Here is a 23,415-nt window from a genome sequence, read left to right as displayed (position 1 = left end):
GAGCTGGGAACGTTGCCTTGAGCTCCAGAAGGAGAGGAGGAGAGAGCTTTAATATGAATATGAAGAAATTGGGGTTTTCTCATCCAAGCTGTGGCTCAGAGGCATGCCAGCTCTCCCCCAGTCCCTTCTGGAGAATTCAAACCCAGATGAGCTTCTGTAGAAAAGCTCCCCCTCCCGAAACAAATAAACTGGCACTACCAAAGAACAATGAGTGGAGGGGAGCGGGAGATGGATTACTCCTCAGCCATAAATGCCCCAGATTTTGAGTCAGGTCTCTCTGCAAAAGGCAGTTTCTGCCCAGCGAGACTCTCAGCCCTGAGAAGCCTGCAACCCTGCCCTGACGCCTTTCAAACAAGAAACATTTTCGGCACTGCCCCGACCTCCTGGCCTCCCATCTCCCTGGCTGGCCCGAACAACAGATGCCTCTTTGTGTGAGCCAGCCGTCCCTCCTCAATCACTCTGACAGCCAAGATTCACATTTACAGAGCGCTGGGAAAGCAACAGGCAGGGAGGAAAACAAACAAGCCTTCTGGGCCGAATGCTGAGAACTTTCCCCTGCCGCTAAAGAGAGGAGGCCACCCAGTCGAAAGAGAAAAAGCAGAGGAGCCAGGAGCCCAGGCCCCCTCCACGAGCAAACATTGACGATGGAGCACCAAACAGAAACGCCAGACTCAAAACTGTTTCTGGAAGAACCACTCAATGAGCGATCACACTCAGCTATAAGAACCCAGAATGAAGGGCCAAAATAAGTGATGAGGAAACCGCTTGGCCAGCCAAGCCATCCCCACCCTGTCCAGCTTAGGCCAACTGCATTCTCTGTTCCCACCCCAGGGGAGTTCCGAGTGGACCCTCTCCTGTGGGTGGCTGTTCTGGGAGGCCTTTGCACAGCCCGCAGCAGGAGAGGAGAGGAGAGGAAAAAGACCCCTGTGATTCTTCCCAGGCAAGAAAGGAAGATGTGCGGGAACTCCCTGAGCAGGGACCTTCTAGCAATGGAGGCCAAGGAGAGTCAGCCGAGGGCCCTTCCAGGGGTCAGGCACAGCACAAGTCCGCCGGCACCTCTGCCCCACTTCCACCGATCTCCCAGACAGCTCAGCCAGACCCCTGGGGCGCTTTGCAGACAGGGCCGGAAGCCAGCAAAGGCTGCTCATCAGGCGGACCCCCAGCCGATGATCCCCAGGAACCGAGCCCCCTACAAGCACGGGACGCTCCCACCCCAGTTCCTGGCAAGGTGTTTGCCCTTCTTTCATCAAACTGGGATCTGCCTGCTCTTGCCTGCGAGAGCCAGACAGGTCGTGGTCACTTCTGAACCAGCTGCTTCAGCATCAATCAGGGTTAAAACTTTCGGGGAGGAGTCCAGCTGGCTCCCCGGAAGGGCCCTGGTGCTAAGTAGGTGTTGAACCGAAAGAAGAGCTGGGGAGCAGTTTGCAGGATGATGCCTTCTTGCCTTGTTGCCAGCCGTTAGCGTCATTTGCTGGCCTCTTTATTTCATACAGGCCAATAATTGCCATTGCTGCACTGTTTTGCTTCGGCATAAACACCATCGGAAGCTGTGCAGGTTTTGAATAAATGTAAACCAAACCAAAGGAAATCGGGAATAAGTGAATTACGATGACGAGAGAACATTTTCACATTTACGGTGGTGGGGTTTTTTGTTTTTTTTTTTACATTCTGTTTTCTTCGTCCCTATTTCTACTGCCGGCCAGCACGCCCGGGACCTTGAAAACCAGGCAGAGAAAGAAATCGCGGGGGGGGGGCGGCCGGGAGCCTCTCCATCCTCCGCGAAACTTTCGCAGCCTCCTTCTCTCCCCCCCCCCGCCTTCTTCCCAGCGCTGCCGGCGTCCGTGCCTGAACCAGCCCGGGGGCGGCGGGGATGCTCGCGGCGCCCGCAGGCGCTCTCCGCCGGAGACCCCGGCCGGGGCCCGCCCGCGAGCAGCGTCCCCGCCGGGCACGCGGGGGCGGCCCGCGCCCAGAACAAAGGCGGCGCCCCGGCCGGAGGGTCTCCCGGGGGCAGGGGCGGCCCTACCTGGGGATGGTGACGCACTTGGTGGCGGCGCTCTGCGTGGTGACGGCCTTCTCCAGCTCGTCCAGCTGCCCGCTCTTCTTCAGCTTCTTCACCAGGCTCTTCACCGCCTTCTCGCTCCACTTCTCCTCCTGCCCGGTTTGCTCGCCCTTCTTCCAGCCCAGCAGCCGCTTCACGATGGGCGGCGTGAAGGGCAGGATGGACGACATGGCCGGCGCCGGGAGGCCGGGACTGGAGACCGCCGCCGCCTTCCCCCGGCGGCGCCGAGCCCTCGCCCACCGGACGGCTCGGCTCTCTCCCCGGCTCGGGCGGGCGGGCGGGCGGCGCGGGACCAGGCGCGGCCGGGCTCGGCCCGGGACAAAGCGGAGGACGCCGCCGCCGCCGCCGCCAACTTTTCGCCGACTTCGCCCAACGCGGCTCTCGCGGCGGCTCCTCCTCCCCCCCCCGGCCAGGCGCGCGCCCGGCCTCCTGCGCAAAGGCGCGCGCCCCCCCCCCGCCCGTCTGAGTCGCATGCAAATCGGGGGCCGCCCCCTCCGGCCCCTGGGAGCCCCGCCCCCTCGGCCGGCGCGGGAGGAGGGGAGGCGCCCGGCCCCCCCTCGCCCGCCGCGCTGTCCGCTGCCAGTCTGAAGAGCGGAGGGTCTCGGAGCTCGTGCCGAGCGCCCTTGGGATCCCGCCCTCGCCGCTTTCCGATGATCGGGCTCGACACCGGGCTTCAAAATAGCGACTGCGAGAGGGACCTTAGAGTCTCCGTGGACGGCCCCCTCAGTGTGAGCCGGCCGCGCGCGGCGGTAGCAGAAAAAGCCAACACAATCCTGTCTTATATAAAGAGAGGCACAGAATCAAAAACAAGTGTTAGTACCGCTTTATAAAGCTTAGTAAGGCCACATCTGGAATCCGGCATCCAGTTTTGGTCACCACATTACAAAAAAGATGTGGACACTTTGGAAAAAGGGCAAAGAGGAACCAAAATGATTAAGGAGACAAAAATATGAAGGACGGTTGCAGGAACTGGGCATGGCCAGTCTAGAGAAAAGAAGGACCAGGGGGTGACCAGATAGTGGCCTCCAGAATTTGAGGGGCTGCCCCAAAGTTTGTTTGCCATCACCGCAGCTGAGTTTGATCAGTGCATCTGACCAGCTTGCAATTTACTCTATTGCAATGTTTTTCAACACTGGGCTGGCTGTGGAGTTCTGGGAGTTGGAAGTCCACCCATCTTAAAGTTCCAAAGTTAGAGAAACACTGGCCTGTTCAATAAGCTGAGCCTCATTCATTCATTCATATATGAATATAAATATAAGTAAACCAAAGCACAATTTTCTATTTTCTCTAAAATATTTTGTAGTTGGTTTCTGTAGTTTGTGGAAATGAGAGGAAAGAGCACCGTTCTTAGTGGTTTGCCCACGCACTCAATTATACAGCAAATGATACTTGTAGCAGTGAAGATCATATAAGCTTTCCAGAGAAATATTTAAAAAGCTGTTAGAGAAGAAGGAGCGGGTAAAGTGTTCCTTGTGCATATCAGATAATTAAAGAGGAATTGCAAAGTTTTATAAAAAGAATAAATGTAGCCAACTGTTCCTTGAACCATTCATGACCTCAATTTATCTCTAGAGTAATAACTCAGAAATAATGTTTTAAACTATTACTGTTCCTTTCTGAAGCCTAATGTTTACATGCCCATCGCTTGAAATGTGCCCTATTTGCCCGTGAGAATGACTTACTAGGGCCAAAGATGGACTCTTCAGGTTACCGAAGATGTCATCTGGTTTGTTTGGGTTTTGTTTAAATGTGAGAGCTCAGTCACGGTGATTTTAAAGTATGATTTATTGCAGGGATTGGAAATGTTTTCAGGCATTGGAAACTTTTGCACAATTCTGCACAACAATGCAGGGCCAACATTTAAACATAAACAAAGCTAAACTCTTAGAGCAGATCTTGCAAGATATTAACATTCTCATCCCAAATCTCAGAAACGTGGCAATTTTGCAAGACTGGCCACATTTTTGGTTTAAAATTAATTTAAGTGTTCTGTGAATTGCCAGTGATGGAACTTGGTGCACATGGTTGAGCCATTGTTTATGCCTTCTTGTACAAACCCATGTATAATTTATTCAGTAAACCATAATTAACAAACATGTGAATCCATTTATATTTAACCCAAAGTTTTTACACATTCAAACCTCTGGTTAATAAATACAGGGTGATCCAAGAGACCGTGATTTATTTGTAAGTGTTCCTCACGCCCAGCAGAATGGCTTTTCACCTTGGAAGGCAAGAATGGAGATCTTCTTCTCTAATCCAAGAGGTGACTAGGAAGAGAAGGGAGCCCCCTCCTCATTCCCCTAAGTTATGGACTCTTGCACAACCAGCAAGGCAGACATAATGCAACTGTCTGTCTTTCAGAATTCGTCTTCCCACTGAAGTGGTACCTATAAGATGTATAGGGTTTTCTGCTTAAACAGAGGGTTGGACTAGGAGACCTTCAAGGTCCCTTCCAACTCTGGGGCAAATTCTTCCAGCTTCTGCTGGAGTGAAAGCTTCACTCTCCTAAAGACTTTCAGAGACTAATGCCCGCTGATCTGCCTCCAGGGCACAACAGAGCTGTCTTTGGTTGCTGTTGTAACAATTTGGACCCTTCTAGAACAGGTGCCTCCAACCTCCAAGCCGCAATCTACTACCGGACTATGACCCATTCGGAACAGGGCCGCACAAACAGTGGGCGAGCTCATGGGCACCCACAGCTCCACTTGTGTGAGTGGCAGGTGCTCACATGCAAAGCTCCATTTGTGTAAGCGGTGCGTGTGGGTGCCCGTTGCTGGCACAAATGGAATCATGCACACTTGTGCCCGTATCTGCCACTCACCCGGAACCAGCCCCTCTTCCCTGCACCCGTCCTCCAAGCCAGGAAGGTTGGGGGCCGCTGTTCCAGAAGACATGCAAGATCCTCCTGACTTTTAAAAGAAGGCCAGCTCTTCCAAGGGCTGGGATGGAGAAAAAGCCATCCAGCCCTTCCTTAAGGCAGCATGTTCCACCCCGGAGAGGCCTCTGCTTCCATGGCAGCCTTTGGGATTTCGGCTTCTGGTGGCCCCTTTGCCCAGCGTAGCATTTGGGGACAAGAGGGCAGAAAGGCACAATGGTGCTGGTTACCAAGCAGGCAGGCTTTTCACGCAGGCAGGAACGGAGTGATGCAGCTGGGACTGAACGATGCTTAAACCTCTGCTCTAGCCAGATGTGATTACCATAATTATGCCTGACAACTTCATCAATGTGACATTTGAACCTCTGTTTAAAATTGGCCATACAGGGGGCGTCTCTCGGCTCTCAACTTTCTGTTAAAAATTGCAGTGGGCGAACAGCTGAACCTTCCATTATTTTGCACTTAGCAAAGTGGAACATTGTCTACTGAACAAGATGTGACAACATGATTGTTCAGTTGTGTGTATCTTGGTCTGAAAATCCGGCATCTCTGATATTTTCCACTTTAGTTCTTTCTTTCACTTTTCACAAAAAGTGAAAAACAAGCCATAAACCTTGATACACTCCATGGTACAAAAACATAGAATCAGAGGGCTGGAGGGGATCCTGCTCAAGCCAGGACACCGTCTACCCTCCCAGGCAAATGGTTGTCCAATCTTTTCTTGAAAACAGCTCTGGGAGGAAATCTGTTCCATTGATTAATTGCTCTCATCGTCAGCTGCTGGCACAGGCTGAGTCGATATATAATAAGTGGGTGCAATGGCTCAGCAATTAAAGATGGGGAGTTTGTCAGGTGGATAGCTTACAGCCTGGGTTTAAGACCTGAGCGCCATGCCATGGGATGAGCTTCTGTTATTTGCTCCAGTTCCTGCCAACCTAGCAGTTTGAAAGCATGCAAATGTGATTAGATAAACAGGTACCCCTTTGGTGGAAAGGTAACAGTTTTCCATGTGCCTTTGGCATATAGTCATGATGGCCACTTGACCATGGAAACATCTTCAGACAACGATGGCTTCCTCGGCTAAGAAACGGAGATGAGGCCTGACCTCTGGAGTTGGAAGCAACTGGACAGGGGAAACTTTTTCCTTACCTTTCTAAGTAACAAACCCTCATCACGAGAGAATAGTAGAAAGCTATGCACACCTGGTACTTATTACTGAAGCTCTCTCTGCCTGAGAAGGAGCATCAGTCAAGAATGGGGGGAGCACCAGTGGTTTGACAGTGAGAGGCAAAATCTTAGGAAGGGGCTGCCTTAATAGATCAGGCAGTTAAAGTAATGGTGGGAGATTTGTACCTTCAGAGTTGCAAAATTGATGTCAATCCTTCTGGGTAAACCAGACAGGAAATACAGCTAAATGAACTAATTCTACTTCATTGTAGGACTACATTAACAGAATCTTGCAAGTCTGAAGGTATAAACTTCTCACCACTGCTTTTAACCTGTGTGTGTGTGTGGGGGTCACCCTTCTGAAATTTAAGCCAGTGGAACCTCCCCCCTCTCTTGTCCAATCTTTTCCTAGGCAGCATCTCTTCCCCTCATCCCTCAAGGTCATCCTCACATACCAGAAATATGCTATACAGATTTCAAATTGTACAGAGCCATGATGGCTGGTTCTCAATGTCCATGTGTTCAGTTAGGCTGCACAGGAAAAGTAATGCTACCACTGGTGCGCCAACTCTTAGGATCAGAATTATGGCCTTGCCTGAACTCCAGGACCTCAGCTCAGGGCTGGTGTTGGAATCCTCCAAAGCCTGTGACTTTGGATGAATTCAACACTATCCCCAGAATTGATGCCCGATGGCTTGTGAGTTCGTGACTTCCGTGGTGAATGTGGGTTTGTCATGGGTCATTGCATCTCCATCATGCACCCTTGAACAGCTCACACGAGAAAAATCTGTTTTGTTCCTCAAAAGTCCAGTTGAATGGAATCCCCTTTATTTATTTAATTATCCTTCCTGATTTGCCATTTAATATATTAGGTTGATTTTACTGATTTAGCTTTATTTTTGGATCAATTTATTTTTGTTCTGTGCTACCTAGAGTCATGTTACTTCAGTTGGACTGCCTTATATAAATGCATGAAATAAATACATACATAAACAATGAATAAATAAATAACATTTAATTTGGGGAACAATAAGTATGCTTTGCAGTGATCGAATTGCCCTCTTGTCAAAATGGTGATCGTTGCTTCCTTGGACCTCCGCAGCGGAGAAGCACCTATTAGTATGATCTGCCCAGATCCTGAATGGATCTGGAGGGTTTCTAGAAGTGCTTGGGGGTTTTCTCCTCTGCCTCACCCTTGGACCGCTCCTATGAAGAAACAAAGGAGGACAGGCAGGGGAATCTCTTGCATGGATTGTAAAGGGCCACCAAAATCACACCCATTTCTTTAAATAAGGACTCCTGCCTTGGGTGGTGTGTGTGTGTGTGTGTGTGTGTGTGTGTGTTTGTGTACAACAAGACCTCTAAGGTCCCTCCCAGCCCTAGAATTCTATGATTCCCTATGATTCTAAGACAATTTTGATTTGCAGTCATTGACCAGCACAAAGCAGGTTAAATAGCAGGCCTAAAGGGGAGAATAAAAAGATTAAAATAAATGAGAGACGGTATGTGTAAAACAATCATTTTAATTAAAAGAAAATTTAAAGATAAAAATATTAAAATGAGAAAGCATATGATGGGCAGTGGAGGTGTTAAGTATGAAAGAGAAAATTTAATGAAAGAAAGTTTGAAACTTAAAATGAGTGTTTGGGAATAATAGAAGAAGTAAGTAAATCCTAAACTTTCTGGGTTAAGCATCATGGTCGTATCAAGCAAACCATAATTTAGTTACTGTGTGTCTGATTTTATAGGTAGCTACACAGAACCTGGCTAAGTTGCATGTTGCTTATGTTTGATGTCAAGTATAATAACAGGAATTATGCTTCTGGTTGGGTGGTAAGTTGACTGATTGACTGATAGATTGATTATGTGCTTTCAGGCCAGTGTCAGTTCTTAACAATCACATAAAAAGATTTGGATCAGGTTGATCTGTCCAAAATCCAATCCTTCAGGTCTCCCAAAAGTGATGGATGCCCAGAATACCCCCCCCCCCACGAATTAGCTTGAGCTAAAGCAGAATGACCACGTCAAAGTTAGTCAGGGAATATCAACGGTGGAGGACATACCAGAGACCAACTCTTTCCTATTCTGGCCAAGTCTTTAAACACCACAATATTTGTTTGCTGCAGAACTGTCCACTCAGCACATGACCTATGTGTGGGTCACCAAACAAGAATGCATTCTATAAAATCATATGGTGAAATGATACAAAAAATGTAAACCAAACAGAGACACAGAACTGCATGAATTCAGCACTCAGATTGGTTTCTGGAAGGACTCAAAGACACCACATTACACCTGTGCCAAAGTACTGTGCTGGCTGCCAAATTGTTTCCAGACAAAAGACAACGTACTGATTATTATTTGGCTCAGGCCCAGCCTATTTAAAATAATGGCTCTTTTGAGGTGATCCCACACCCCTCATCCACATCTGAGAAGGCTGCGCTGGCTTGCCAGAGGCCTCTCTCAGAGGGACCCCTGTCTTCTCTGTGGGGTTTGATGGTGGACTTCATTCTGTGATGAAGAAATTTGACCTCTTCCTGGCTTGTAAAGAGCCCTAAATCATTTTTTAAGTGAGTTTTTGTTGTACATTTTAATCATTCTTAATTGTTGTTTTTAAATTGTTTTTAATATCCCTGGATTTAATTTTGATTGTATCTCTTATGGAAAATGGCTGAGAGATCTTGATTGTCAACAAAATTATGTGTAATAAATAGTATCCCTGGAGGGTAAAAAGCTTTAAAGCCTCCTGGATTCACTTGGCAACCTGGCTTGGGATGTTTGTAGACCCATTTCTGGCAAGCAGGAGAAAAGATGGCATTTTTTTCTGCAGCTGAAGCAGCCAGGGACAAAACTGCCTCCCTAAGAAAGGAGAGGGCAGTTCGTTCAGACACTGCAGGGTTGTTGCCTTTGAGCATTACTGCTGGGTCCTGGCCCTGTGAGGGGAACTGAATTCAAGCCCCCAAACCAGAAGGCGACAATTCACCTTGGCCAGCTTGCCATGGCCAGCTTACCACAGGCCAACATGCCGCGAGGCAGTTCAATAATTTAATTTAAGTGTTTGAAATAATTAAAAAAATATTTTATTTTTTGTCATTCAGATTTCATTCTATCCACCTCCTTTTGCATCCTTTCTTTAATGATTCTATTCCACCATTTCTTCAATAATCTACTGTGAGATAGAAATAATCTTGTCAGGCTGGATCAAATTTCAGACTTTTCCCATGTCTTTATTTTTATAATTGGGAAAAAAATCTGGGTCTACAGTCCCGAAAGAAAAGCAGCGTTTCCTCCATCTGTAGCCCAGGAACAAAAATAGCCCAGGTTTCAAGAGGGTTGAGGAAACCTGCCATTTTAGCCAGGCTGGTGTGTGGGCTCTCAGCCTGGCACTTTGCTGGCTAGACTGTGGGCAGCTGTGCCATCCTGAGCCATTGCCCAAATCAGCAAACCAAGCTGAAAAATTATAGCCGTGTCCCTGCGCTGCCTTTTAACCACTGTCCTTTAAAGTATTCATCCTTGCCTGCACTGCTAACCACGGTTTCCCTGGATATATGAGGGCATGAAAGGGATATTATGATGGCCGTCGGGAGAAACGGGCTCCATTGACCAGCCTTGGTCAATTTCAGCCAGTCTGCCCAGATGCAAAAGGGAGCTCCTTTTCACCTGCAGACGCAGCTCTGTTGACCAATCTGGGGGGGGGGACTTCAAGGCTGGCAGAGTCTGACAGGGCTGAATTGAGTTTCACACTGTAGAGGAAGAAGCAGCCAGGACAAACTTTGGTGTTTGGTTGCACTGCCTGTTTGGTTGCACTGCCTGTTGTGTTCAGGAGTTTTTTAAAACTCCTGAACACAACAACCTGCCATGAATCTGGAGGGAGCCTCTTTCAGGGTGAAGATGCTGGACCTCCCAGCCAGAAAAGGGTCGTCCCCTTGTCCTGCTTTTTGCATTCCCTTTTTCCCCCACTCCACCCCCTTTTAAAATCCTCTTCTGCAACCATGTGATGAAATGGACCTGTGGAGCACAAGCGTGTGCTATAATAATACGATAATTAGCCTGGGGGTGGCCCAGATTAATAGAGCTTCAACCAGGGGCTCCCGGGAGGGTGGCTGAAATGTGGGTGTGGCAGTGCAGCTGAAGCTCCTCTTATTTTACGTGCATTCACAGGGAGGCATAAGGAGGGAGGTCAAAAGCGGGTGGGGGCTTTGATGGCATGATTGTGACATTTTTTACACCCTCCCCCTTATCCCTCTGGGTCAAGCCATCCGGTTAGCATTTCAGGTCAGTCCTAGAAAGGACAAATGCCAGCTGACTCAGAAGGTCAGTGCACAAATGGCCAGGTCTATGACAACTGGCCATAGGACAACTCATTGCCAGACAAAAGTTACGTTAATAACAAAGAAATGGTGGAATAGAATCATTAAAGAAATGATGCAAAGGGAGGGACAGAATGAAATGTGAATGGCAAAAATTAAAATAATTGTATTTATTTTAAATAATTAAATAGCATTGTTAAATTTTTCCACAGTGAGTTGGCCGTGGCGAGTTGTCCCATTCCCCAAATGGCTTTGCAGTAGTCCTTGACTTACAATTATAATGGAATCTGCCCACTACAGTCATAAATTGTGATGGTCATGCAGTGGGTCACCATGAAACTTTTTTTGTCATTAAACAAATCACTATGCTCGTTAAGTGAACCCACTGTCATTAAGAAAACATTGTTGTTGTTAGTTGCGAAGTCGTGTCCGACCCATCGTGACCCCATGGATAACGTTCCTCCAGGCCTTCCTGTCTTCTACCGTCTTCTGGAGTCCATTTAAGCTCACGCCTGCTGCTTCAGTGACTCCATCCAGCCCCCTCATTCTCTGTCGTCCCCTTCTTCTCTTGCCCTCCATCTTTCCCAGCATCAGGCTCTTCTCCAGTGAGTCCTTCCTTCTCATTAGGTGGCCAAAGTCCTTGAGTTTCAACTTCAGGATCTGGCCTTCTAAAGAGCAGTCAGGGTTGATCTCCTCTAGGACTGACTGGTTTGAACGCCTTGCAGTCCAGGGGACTCGCAGGAGTCTTCAGTTCTTAAATAAACTCTGGTTTTTGGCAAAAATGCAAATTGTGGCCACACAATTGCAGGACATTGCAAATGGCCATCAATTCAGGTGGATTGCTGAGTGTCCAAAATGTGGTCATGTGACTGCTGGAGACGGTGCCAGTCATTGTAACTCTGAAACTGGGTTGTATGTTGGGGGGTTGGGGGAGTCCTATTTTAACTTTGAACGGTCACAAAGCAACCAGCTGTAAATTGAGGACTACTGCAACATGTCAAAACAGGCACCTACAAAGAAATCTTGAATTTAAAGGAAAGACAATAAAATATAGCTGATGTAGGCCATGAAAAAAAATCATCTTGCTTAAAAGCTCGATGGTGTATAAAAGCAGCAATATTGATTGATCAATTATCAATCAGATTTTTTTGCTCAACATCACAAAATATAATGAAGCTTCTTGGATCCACTGTATGAAGCCTAATAACATTCTTTTTGTCTTTGAAAGTAATACAAGTAGTCCTCCACTTAAACAGTTCACTTAGTGACCGTTTGAAGTTACAACAGCACTGAAAAAAGTGACTTATGACCATTTTTCACACTTATGACCGTTGCAGCATCCCTGTGATTATGTGATTTACATTTGGATGCTTGACAACTGACTCACATTTATGACAGTTGCAGTGTCCCCGTTTGCGACCTTCTGACAAGCAAAGTCAATGAGGAAACCAGATTCTGTTAACAAGAGTGTTACTAATTTAACAACTGCAGTGATTCACTTAAAATGTGGCAAGAAAAGTTGTAAAATGGGGCAAAGTTCAGTTAATAAATTTTTCATTTAGCAACATAAATTTTGGGCTCCATTATGGTTGTAAGTTGAGGACTTCCTGTATCGTCTTCTGAATCAAAGGAAGACCGAATCGAGGGAGATGTTTGTCCCGTGGATGTGAGGAAGTTTTCCCCTTCCCCTCTCCTGCAGCTGGGTATTCATCCTCCTCCAGTGTAGCCTGACTGAGTCACAGGGGTCTCCTTGCAAGCCTACCTGCCGGATGGGCCTCCTGAACAGATGGCTCAGCAACCTTATTAATAACAGAAATCTGAGCTCTTCCATTAGTCACTCAGGAAAGCAGCAGCCGGGAGGAAAAACACCTTGACTGGATATACGGAGCAGATGTGAATCATTTCTAATCAGGACACCGAGATCCCTTCGGCTTCTATGCCCAGGAAGGGGAGGATCCCCTGCAGCCCCTTTTCCCCCTGGCAAAGGTCATCGGGCTGAAGGGAGACGAGCTTCCCTGATTGCACCAGTCCAGCCCGCCGATGGGAGGGTCTCGGTTTAGGTTGCCCCATAAACACCCTCTGGGTTTATGTATGTTATTGAATTATTGATTAACCCAGTCACCACGTTGCTTTTTAAATGTTTAATTGTAAAATTAGAAAAACTAATAAAATATTATAAAAAAGAGAAGCGATTGGACAGTCATTTGTCCAGAATGGAATAGGGGACTGTGGGTGCTCCATCACCATAGATTTTCAAAAACAGACTGGACAACCATTTGTCTGGGATGCAATAAGGTCTCCTGTCTTGAGCAGGAAGCTGGACTAGATAGAAGACCTCTGAGTCCCTTCCAGCTCTGTGATTCTATGAAATTTGCATTCTGCCCATCTCTCTACCAATTTAGCAAAAGGAATGACTGGGGGGGGGGGAGCAGTAGGGCTACCAAAAATGGACTACAAGGACCAAATGACCACAATACAGCCACACAAGAAACAGCGAAGACCCAACCCTTTTGTTACTGTGATAATTTTTTGCAATTTTTGCAACTTAAATGTGATAGCCCGGATGTAGGTCTCCCTTGTTCCTCCTCCAGAGATGGAATTGAGAGCAGTCGACTCCTCTCCATTAACCAGAATTCCTTTGCTGCTTGGTTTAACCTGGGATGACGAAGTTCCTGAGTTGAGGAGGCCAGTGTGCCATTGTGCAAGGGTGTTTGCTCAGGCCAAGGTAGAGTAAACAAGTCCTCCCTGAGGGCCTCCTCTTCTCCTCCTCAGCCCCTCGTCTCACCTGGTGGTCTTCCTCCATCTGACAGGTGATATGACTTTCTTCGGTCTCATTGTTGCCTCCTGCAGTCTTGGCAGAGAGATCAATGAAGCCAGTGGTGGGGATTGTTATCTTCTGGATAAACAAAGCATCCAAGGAAGACAGGGGCACTGAGGAAGGAAGGGCCTGTTGTCTTCAGGAAGCTGGGTGTGAACATCAAACATGCCTTCTCCGGGACAGGTTGAGTCAGAGGCCTGCTTGGGGCAGGTCTCTCTGTCATAACCTTATCCATCTGATTAGAAGGGAAAACATCTTTCTCGTTTTTCTGAACAATAACTTTGTTCTCATCTGAACCACTGCAATATACTCTACATGGGGCTGCCCATGGAGAACATCTGGAAGGTTTTCTTAGTCCAGAATGTAGTTCCCTAGTTAGCAGCTGGTGTTAATCCCCTAGAGCAGTGTTTCCCAACCTCAGCAGTTCTAAGTTGTGTGGACTTCAACTCCCAGAATTCCCAACTGGCATGAAGGCCAGTAGGTATTTTTCAGTAGCGACACCCACTCTGTGGAATAAAATCTGCTCCACAATTAGAATAGAATAGAGCTGGAAGGGACCTTGGAGGTCTTCTAGTCCAGCCCCCCACTCAAGCAGGAGAACCTATGCTATCTCAGACAAGTGACTGTCCAGTCTCTTCTGGGGTGTTGGCTATTCCTGCCAGTTTGGTGTCATCTGCAAATTTGATGAGTTCCCCTTCTATTCCCTCATCTAAGTCATTGATGCTATGATATTGAAGAGTCCTGGGCCCAAGATGGAACCTTGTGGTATCCCACTGCTTACTTCTCTCCATTAGGTCCGCCCAGCCTGGTTTAGCCCTCCAGAAGCTTTTGAAAATTGAACTATTCTGGAAAGCCTTTCAGAAACAGGACGTCAGATTAGTTTATGGTTTTATGTTTATAGTTTTGTCTTATTTGAAATGTACTAGGGTTGTTTTATTACTACCTAGTTTGTATAAACTAAGTCACATGATTAGAGTGTGAAGAAAAGAGCAGAAGAAGGTGAAGATCTGTCATTTTGCATATTTTCAATTTGTTCATTTTATTTGCCTCCATTTCTGCTTGGTCTGTCAGTCCTTCTTTTGCATACAAACTGACAGAACATAGTTTCTCTACTCTGCATCTATTTATCTATCAAATTTCTATAGCTGCCCATCATACAAAAAGTGACTCTGGGAGGCACATAACAATTTTCTAGAAATGTCAATGTATACTATGAAATAAATAAATAATGACAACATTCCTATTAGAAATTTTTCATTTGGTCAATTATTACTTTTCTGGAATCAAAGGAAACTATTATTGCCTTTTGCTTAAAAAAAGAAGGAACTGAGATGGATCTCTGAGGCCGTGTTCTCTGGCCTACAAGCTTTCCGCCAAGGGTTTCATCCCACCTCATTTAAATATGGGATTCTTCGTGAGACGAGCTTTGCTCCTGGTAAAGGTTTCCCCCATCCAGTCATCTCCAGGGCGCAGAGGTCATCTCCGTTTCTCGGCTGAGGGACCCGGCGTTGTCCCAAGACGCTTCTGTGGTCATGTGGTCAGCATGTTTATATACCGAGGCTCACGGAACGCTGTTTCCTTCCCACCAAAGTGGCACCTCGACTTACGATAGTTCATTTAGTGACCGTTCAAAGTTACAATGGCACTGAAAAAAGTGACTTCAGACCATTTTTCACACTTGTGACCATTGCAGCCTCCCCATGATCACATGATCAAAATTCAGAGGCTCATATTTATGACAGTCGCAGTGTCCTAGAGTCACGTGATCACATTTTGTGACCTTCTGACAAGCAAAGTCAATGGGAAAGCTGGATTCACTTAACAACCGGTTTACTAAGTTAACAACTGCAGTGATTCACTTAACAACTGCAGCAAAAATGTAAAATGGGACAAAACTCACTTAATAAATGTCTCACTTACCAATCGAAATTTTGAGCTCAGTGGTGGTCTTAAGTCAAGGACTACCTGTATTTATCTACTTGCATTTACATTTTTGAACTGCTCGGTGGGCTTGCCCCAGCTCCTGCCCAGCTGGTGATTATAAAGACACATTAATGTTATTGCCACAGTTTTTTTCAGAATTTCTTAAATTTTTCCTATTTCCTATCAAGAAAATGTTTAGCCCTGGAATTTCTTTCTGGTCTCCTATTCAAACAAGATCTAAATTTTCCTCTTTTCAGTCAAGGATGCGCTCTACATGGGGCTACCCTTGAAGAGCGTTCGGAGGCTGCAGTTGGTTCAGAATGCAGCCACGAGAGCGATTGTGGGTGCACCAAGGTACACCCACGTGTCACCTATCCTCCGCGAGCTGCACTGGCTTCCTGTGGGTCTCCGGACGCAATTCAAGGTGTTGGTTGTCACCTTTAAAGCCCTTCATGGCTTAGGACCAGGTTGCTTACAGGACCGCATACTGCCGCATAGTTCCCAGAGACCGGTGAGGTCCCACAGATTGGGCCTCCTTCAGGTCCCGTCGGCCAGTGTCGGCTGGCGGGCCCTCGGGGAAGGGCCTTTTCTGTGGTGGCTCCGATGTGGTGGAATCAACTTCCCCCCGAGATTCGAACTACTCCCACCTTGCCGGCCTTCAAGAAAGCCATTAAAACTCTCCTGTTCTGGCAGGCCTGGGGTTGATGTCCCCGGGGGGGGGAGGGGGGGGCGGGATACGATTGGGACATGCTGTGTGAATGTACTCATTTTTATTGTTATATTTATTGTTTTAATTTTGTACGCCGCCCTGAGTCCCTAGGGATTGGGCGGCATATAAATTTTATTAATAAATAAATAAATATTAATAAAAGGATAACAAGATGCGGCCCCTGTTGTTGAATGAAGATACTATCTTCAATATCATTGCCTTCAGACTTGGATATCACTTTGTGAAAAATACAGATTGTCATGGTTCCGATAGATGAAACCATTTAAAATAATATAATATAATACCATTATCTGTACTTAAATAAACCATAGCCAAGTCTGAAGGTAATACTTTATTTCAATGCATTAAAAATATCCTTGATCTTCCCTAAAGACTTGTCAGACATAAAAAAGCAGAATAACAGAGTTGGAAAGGATCTTGGAGGTCATCTAGTCCAACCCCTTGCTCAAGCAGCAAACCTTATACCATTTCAGACAAATGGCTGTCCAGTCTCTTCTTAAATGCTTCCAATGTTGGAGCACCCACAACTTCTGGAGGCAGGTTGTTCCACTGATTAATTGTTCTCACTGTCAGGAAATTTCTCCTGAGTTCCAGGTTGCTTCTCTCCTTGATTGGTTTTCCCCCATTTCTTCTTGTCCTGCCTTCAGGTGGTTTGCAGAACAGGTTGATCCCTCTTCCTTACAGCAGCCCCTCAAATATTGGAAGGCTGCTATCATGTTTTCCCTAGTCCTTCTTTACCTTAAACTAGACATACCCAATTCCTGCAACTGTTCTTCGTGTGTTTTAGCCTCCGGTCCCCTAATCATCTTTATTGCTCTTTTCTGCACTCTTTCCAGAGTCTCAATATCTTTTTTTATACCTTGGAGACCAAAATGGATGCAGTATTCCAAGTGTGGCCTTACCAAGGCATTATAAAGTGGTATTAACATTTCACGTGTTAATAGGAGCCTTGGCTTTCCCTGTGGAATCATCTGACATGGTTCATGGAATTGGGCTAGTGAAAAAAAAAAACCCCAAAAACAAGAAACGGTGTAGAATCTTTTGAGGGCTGATTTGTCTTTCTGCAAACTCCATTCCGCTCTTGCGCTTTTCGATGTTGGAGCGCCCTCTCGTGGGGAGTAGTTTGCCCTGCGAGGCTGCCTTTGGAACATTGTCACCACTGAGATACATCACATCTGCCATCGCCATCTCTACTTTCCCGGCATCCCCACAGTGAGTGCCCTGATTGAGAGAGGCGGGGAAGAGAAATGAATGGGAAATAAGCCAGGCATTCCAGGTGGATTGAACTTAGATCTCTTGTGGGCATGCAGGGACTTGTGACTTATGACCTATTTGACCCCTCCATTGGGCTCAGCCTGGCCACCTACAGTTCCCAAGAGAATCTGGGTTCTCCCCTATATGATGAGATTCTTGTAAACAGGCATGCAGTAATAAAGAAGTGACTTTGATCAGCTCACCGTGTTGTTCTGGTTCCTTGTGCCTGACAAAAAAGAAGGAATCGGCCCACAGCTGCCTAGTGGGCAGAGCAAGAAGCTCAGGAGGGTATAAGCCAGCAGGTCTGAATTGTACTTGCAAGATTCTGTCAATGCAGCTTTACAATAAAATAGAATTCACTCATCTGGTGGTGATCTTATCTGGTGCACCTGGGAAAGCTGATAATGACTTTACCTGCCTCTCTTCTATTCTATTCCCCCACACACACACACTCTTTCATTCCAAGCTGTTATTATTGTCGTGGGGGTGGATTTTCCAGTTACTCTTGACTCTTGCTATGCAGTCTGTGCAGTTTTCTTGGAGACGAACTTCAGAAGTGATTTGCTGACATGTCCTTCCAGGATGTTTTGGGGCATCCCAGTGGAAGGCTGGGGAGATCAGGGTTACCAATACCCCAATAGGCAAAAGAGGACACAAACCATTGGAAAGAAGAACCGAACGAATGGGAAAGAAGGACACACTACTTATTTAATCTTCATGGCATCCTTGACAAAAATTAAGTGAAAAACTGCAAAAATAAAAGCTACATAGGCCTACATATATAGTTTATTTTTTATTTGTTAAATTTATATGCTGCCCATCCGTTATCCAATTACTTTTTCTAACATCAGGAAGACTAGTTTTTCAATTGTAATTTTTTCCCAACGTATCTTTATTTGCAAGAACAGATGCTAGCGGTAGTGTAGAATCAATAACACCCTTTTCAAATTTCACATCCCGAAACATATGACGAGTCCTTCAATCCACAGACCAACACGATCACAAATTTGAAGGGGCCAGATTGAAGCCAATGGCTGGAATCAGGAAAATAAGTAAATCACGTAAATTAAGTTTGTAGAGTCTGTTGACAAACGAGTCAAAGACAATTTGTCCCAGTACACAAATTTTCAATGACGACTCTTGTGAAAGCAATCCAAAAACAGTAACAACAACAGGAAGACACTTAAAAAGCCAGACGTACTTGATTTGAAGGCTATGCCTGCCAAACGGAGAACATGAGGATAAAAAGGAAACATCAAAACATAAAACCACAGGACTGGAAGGGACCTTGGAGGTCTTCTAGTCCAAACCCTGCCCAAGGCAGGAGACCTTATATCATTCCAGACAAGTGAATGCCCAATATTTTCTTGAAGATCTCTAGCAATGGAGAATCCAGACTCTGAGAGGGAAGCTGGTCCATTGACTAATTTCTTTCACTGTCAGTGTCCTCCTTCTGCTGGACACCTCGTAATCTTAGGAGAGAGGGACCTTACCCCAAAATGGAACACTCTTTACAAACTAAGTCTGAATGCCTGCAGCCTTTTCTTGTAAGGGAGTGACATCCTTACAAGCCTTCTGGTCATTCCGCAATCCTCTTGCGCACTTTTTCTAGCCCAGAACCTCTATTCCGAGCTATCTAGGATCCAGGGCTGTACATCTTGAAAAGCAGTCTCATCCTGTATTTGCAAAATACATTGCTTTTTTGCTCCTGCCCATTAGAAGCCAATTCCATTGAGTTGTACCTTCAGAGCTGGCTGAAAAAAACCTCCCTGGCCTTTGATGGAGTTGCTAGAGATAAATATATTGATAAGTTAAGCAAAATTAAAAATGTTAAGAATTAACTAAGGGCAAGTTAGATTGAACGGATAATAAGATAACCTCCAGATGTTCATCATAGACAGATTTCCAGACAGTTAAATTGCTTAATGCATTTCCTTTGGCTAGCCTATCAATCTCGCAGCCTGTCTGAGAGGCTTCGCTAATAGTCTTCCTCCATCCACATGATTATCGTGGAAATGCCTCAGTGGTACCAGCGGTGGTTCTCCCACCAGGTAGGGCCTGTGATTCATCGATGGCACTCAAGTGTGGAAAATTGATTGCTAGCTATTGCCAGCAGGCTACGATTAACTCACCAGAGTTGTCTTTGCAACACAAATTAATAGTGGGGAGAATAAAAGCAGAGTGAATAATTTTATTAATTAATCACTTCCTGTAAATAAATGAATTTGCGATTTAAAGGGACAAAATCATAAAAGCAAAATGGAGAGCCTGTGGTCCTTAGGGCAGGGCAGAAGAACTGATCTAAATAGGAATTTGTGGCTGTAAATCAGTGCTGATTTATCCAATGGTGCTTTTTTTCAAGAGGCAACTGGACTTTGTTTTTCCTTGAAGATGTTTCGCTTCTCATCCTAGAAGCTTCTTCAGTTCTCCACCATTCAGTCAGAACTGAAGAAGCTTCCTAAATGAAAAACAAAATGCCTTCAAGGAAAGACAAAGTCTTTCCACAACTTCTGGAGGGAAGCTGTTCCACTGGTTAATTGTTCTCACTGTTAGGAAATTTCTCCTTAGATTTAGATTAGTTATCTCCTTGATTAGTTTCCACCTGTTGCTTCTTGTCCTGCCTTCAGGTACTTTGGAGAATAGATTGGCCCCCTCTTCTCTGTGGCAGCCCCTCAAATATTGGAAGACTGCTATCCTGTCACCCCTGGTCCTTCTTTTCACTTTCATGGAGAACATTGAGAGCCATCTGTCTCCTCCCCTCATTTCTAGCATTTTGCAGGTATAGCAAGATATAAATCAAAGGGAGATCTGAATGGATAGTTGCAAAATAAAAATGCAAATCATCCAGGATGAAGATTGTGGGCTCTTAAACTCATTCCCAATCCTAGCAAATTGGGGAGATGGTTTGGCTGCTTATTTTTATGCGCTTGGTGAATTTTCTTTCTTTTTTTGTCATAAGTTTATTAAAGATTATTATACAAGAAGAACTTACACAATTATAGAATAAAGAAATACATACAAGTTTTTTTAATTAAAAAGTGCAAAAAAAGAAAAAGGAAAGAAAAGAAAAATAGAAAAAGAACCCCTCTCATCCCCAGTATGTATAGTACACATTAACCACTTATCACTACAGTATCTCTTAAAAATATAACCAAACATTTCATCATTCCATACATCACCCAGTTTTCTATAAGTCTGTCTCTAAAACCTCACCTCTCCCTATTAAACTGCAAAAGTCCAGGAAGGGTTGTCAGAAATAACTATATATAAATATCATACAAATAAAAAGAGTGCAGAGAAGGGTAACAAAGAGAATTACAGGTCTGGAAGCTAAAACCTGTGAGGAGCAGTTCAAGGAAGGAGTTATGCTCCTTCTCTCTTCTAGTCTAAGAAGGAGGAGGAGGAGGAGGAGGAGGAGGAGACATGACAGCCGTCTTCTTCCACTTCTGCCACAGAGAAGAGGGGGTCGACTTCTCCTCCAAAGCGCCTGAGGGCAGGACAAAAACTAACAGATGGAAGCTTGTCAAACAGAGATCCAAGTTAGAATTAAGGAGAAGTGAAAACAACTAATCAATGGAACAGTTTGTCTCCTGGAGTTGTGGGTCAATAACACTGGACGTTTTCAGGAATAGACCGGACTACCATACATCTGGGATGATATAAAGTCTCCTGCTTGGACAGAGGGTTGGACTAAAAGGCCTCCAAGGTTCCTTCCAGCCCTAAGATAGTAAGTTTCTATACCCAATCCTGGTGGATTTCCCATGCTCAGAGAAAGTTCTTTCAAAGACTTCAAAGCAGCCACACACACCTGATGCCACCTACCAGTACCCAATCAGAGTACGGGAGGGCAGTGCCCTGATTTTGCTGATGGTGTAAAATATCAATTGCACCAGGCCATTTTAAGGGTCCTGGGGAGCCTAAATGCCAGTTAACATTGGTAGGCTTACTGGTGTCTGTGTTTCTTAACCTGAACCTCCATTTTCTGAGTTTTGAGCCTTCAGGCAACTTCCACATGATCGTTAAGAGAAGAAAATTAAATTTGCATTTTAAACTGACAGCAGCTGTTCTTCTGCTAATGCTTCAGCATGCCTTGGGGGACAGATGATCAAGAGTAAAAAGAGACACAGTCCTCCTATTCCTCCTTTATTTGGGCAAGATTTTCCCGAACGGCACCCTTGTTCCATTAGTACATCTTTCCCACATGCACTTGACCCTTCCTTACAGGAGCCAAGTCCTATAGGAGTTGGAGCGAGAACAATTCCTCCAAACCCTTTCCTTTGTTGAGACCCAAAGCCACTTGAGGCGTCTATGAACTTTCCTTTTTCCTTTTGCCCAAATTGGCAGCCTATGAAACAAATCTCATGTTTGACTTTGGTTGATCTTAAAAAGCTAAGCAGGATTAGGACATGGAAAAGAGACCAACAGCATATCCTACCTCTTAAGCGAGATTGAGATGTTGAAAATTGCAAGCCTTTTCCATTGCCAAGAAGACACCATGGACCTCTCCATAGTCATGAGTGAGAGTGACTTGAAGAACACTTTATTTTTTGACATTTTAAGCTGTTTCACTGGGTGGTGTGGCTGGGTGGTGTGGCTGGCAGCTTTTAAAATTTTAAATTCATTTCAAATTGTGTACCCAGAGCTTGTTCAGAAGATTCCCTTAAAATTATTAGTGGCCACTTCACAAAGCAACAACTCTACCGATTTTGGTTAACAAATCACCAAGGGAGTCTGCAGGGTCTTAAAAATTTAAGGTAACAGTCTTAACCATGCAATCAAAGCCCCACCCACTTTTCTGTGTGATCTAACATGTTTGTGGCCACCATCATCAAGCATATTTTGACCATCCTCTTTGAAGGGCAGGGGTTTTGCTTACCTAGTTCTGGCTGACATATTACGTTTTTAACCCCCTAAAGACATCTCCACCTGTGGGTTGGTTCAGTGTGACATATAAATCTCAGAAAGAGAATGAATTGATTTAACCATGATTAAATGAACATTGGTAGCCTTACTTTGATATTATTTTAGTTCAGTGTTTTGCAACCTTAGTCATTTGAAGATGTGTGCAACAGTTCCCAGAATTCCTCAACTAGTCATGGTGCCTGGGGAATTCTGGGAGTTGAAGATCACACATTTTCAAGTTTTCAAGGTCAAGAATCCTGCTTTAGCTTATCCTTTTAGGTGGCACATTTTTGTTTTAAAATTTACACATCTTCACGTTGAGAGGAACAGTGAGAAGTTACAGACCTCTGAGCATGTTAAACTTTGGCCTGGGCATTTGAGATCATCTTAGGAGTGTCCACCATGCAGAAGGGATCCCCATGTCAACATCCTACAGAAAGTCATATCTGGATAAGGTTTTGATCCACCTTCTGCAATCAGAATAGAAAGGAGTTTAGTTGTGAACGTAAATACAGAACATTAAAGATGCGTCTTCTGGTCATCAATAAATAACCCAGTGCAGAAAAAACACACAAGATTTGTCACCAAATGGGAGAATGTAACAAACAATGAAAGTTTCCAAAATTAATTTTCTTCATTTTAGTTTATTAAAATTGCTTTCATCCATCTCCCATGTTAAATATTTTATTTTTTCATATTAATGGCTGCAATTTCTATTCTGCCTTCCTTCTGTCATTAACACTGTACAAACTTAATATCATTAGTATTTTTTTCCTTTAATTATGTGACTGGAAGAAGAAAAACATCAAAGTTTCCGTGAAATTGGAATAGTATATCTAAATTGCCTCATGTTTATTTTAACATTAACAGTAAATGAAGCTAATGGGCTTCTATATTATTAAAAGCAGCCATTTGTGTCCTGCCTGCTTTAAAAGATGTTAAATAATTAGTTATTTAATAGAGAGGTGCAAAACAAATCAAAGAAGCAGAAAAACTTTGGAGCGGGAGGATTCGGGCCTCAAACTGGAAACTCTTTTTGAGCGGAAGCAGAGAAGGAGGGTGAAGCTTTGCATCCTGCTGAGATACTGATAGCTCTAATTTAATAACAAGCCTGAAGGGGCAGGTTCTGTCATCTTGGAGATGTAAAGGAGTTTCACGTCTTGAAAGGATATTTGGACATAATTTAATGAGTTTTGATGGGATTCCTTGGCTACCTGAGAAGTTCACTCAGCATCAGCCCTGGAAGAGCGATGGAGGAAAGAAAACATGGCTCGCTTTCTTAACCATTATGCTTTTGGGCCCTCAGTTGGGGGAGAGTTGGAAAGAACAGAACGGTGTTATCTCCACGCTCTAGTGCAGTGTTTGTCAACTTCG

General features: G+C 45.1%; 1 protein-coding gene and 1 long non-coding RNA gene across 2 annotated transcripts in view; both read right to left on the bottom strand.

The window, feature by feature from the left end:
* SMAD3 (SMAD family member 3) overlaps nucleotides 1-2,449 on the bottom strand; it is a 51,876-nt gene extending 49,427 nt beyond the window's left edge. Inside the window, exon 1 of the mRNA XM_039369668.1 lies at nucleotides 2,024-2,449. Coding sequence (XP_039225602.1) covers nucleotides 2,024-2,229 — 206 coding nt within the window. The 5' untranslated portion in view covers nucleotides 2,230-2,449. The remainder of the gene's footprint in view (nucleotides 1-2,023) is intronic.
* Nucleotides 2,450-17,960: 15,511 nt separating this feature from the next.
* The window catches only part of LOC120320148, a 48,573-nt gene continuing 43,118 nt past the window's right edge, over nucleotides 17,961-23,415 (bottom strand). Inside the window, exons 2-3 of the long non-coding RNA XR_005559914.1 lie at nucleotides 22,387-22,511; nucleotides 17,961-18,173 (exon numbers count right to left, since the gene is read on the bottom strand). This is a non-coding gene — a long non-coding RNA (uncharacterized LOC120320148). The remainder of the gene's footprint in view (nucleotides 18,174-22,386; nucleotides 22,512-23,415) is intronic.

The sequence above is a fragment of the Crotalus tigris genome, unplaced genomic scaffold (genome assembly GCF_016545835.1).
Source record: "Crotalus tigris isolate CLP2741 ecotype Arizona unplaced genomic scaffold, ASM1654583v1 scf7180000021179.819088, whole genome shotgun sequence".
Classification (NCBI taxonomy): Eukaryota; Metazoa; Chordata; class Lepidosauria; order Squamata; family Viperidae; genus Crotalus; species Crotalus tigris.
This window is presented reverse-complemented; position numbering and strand designations above follow the sequence as displayed.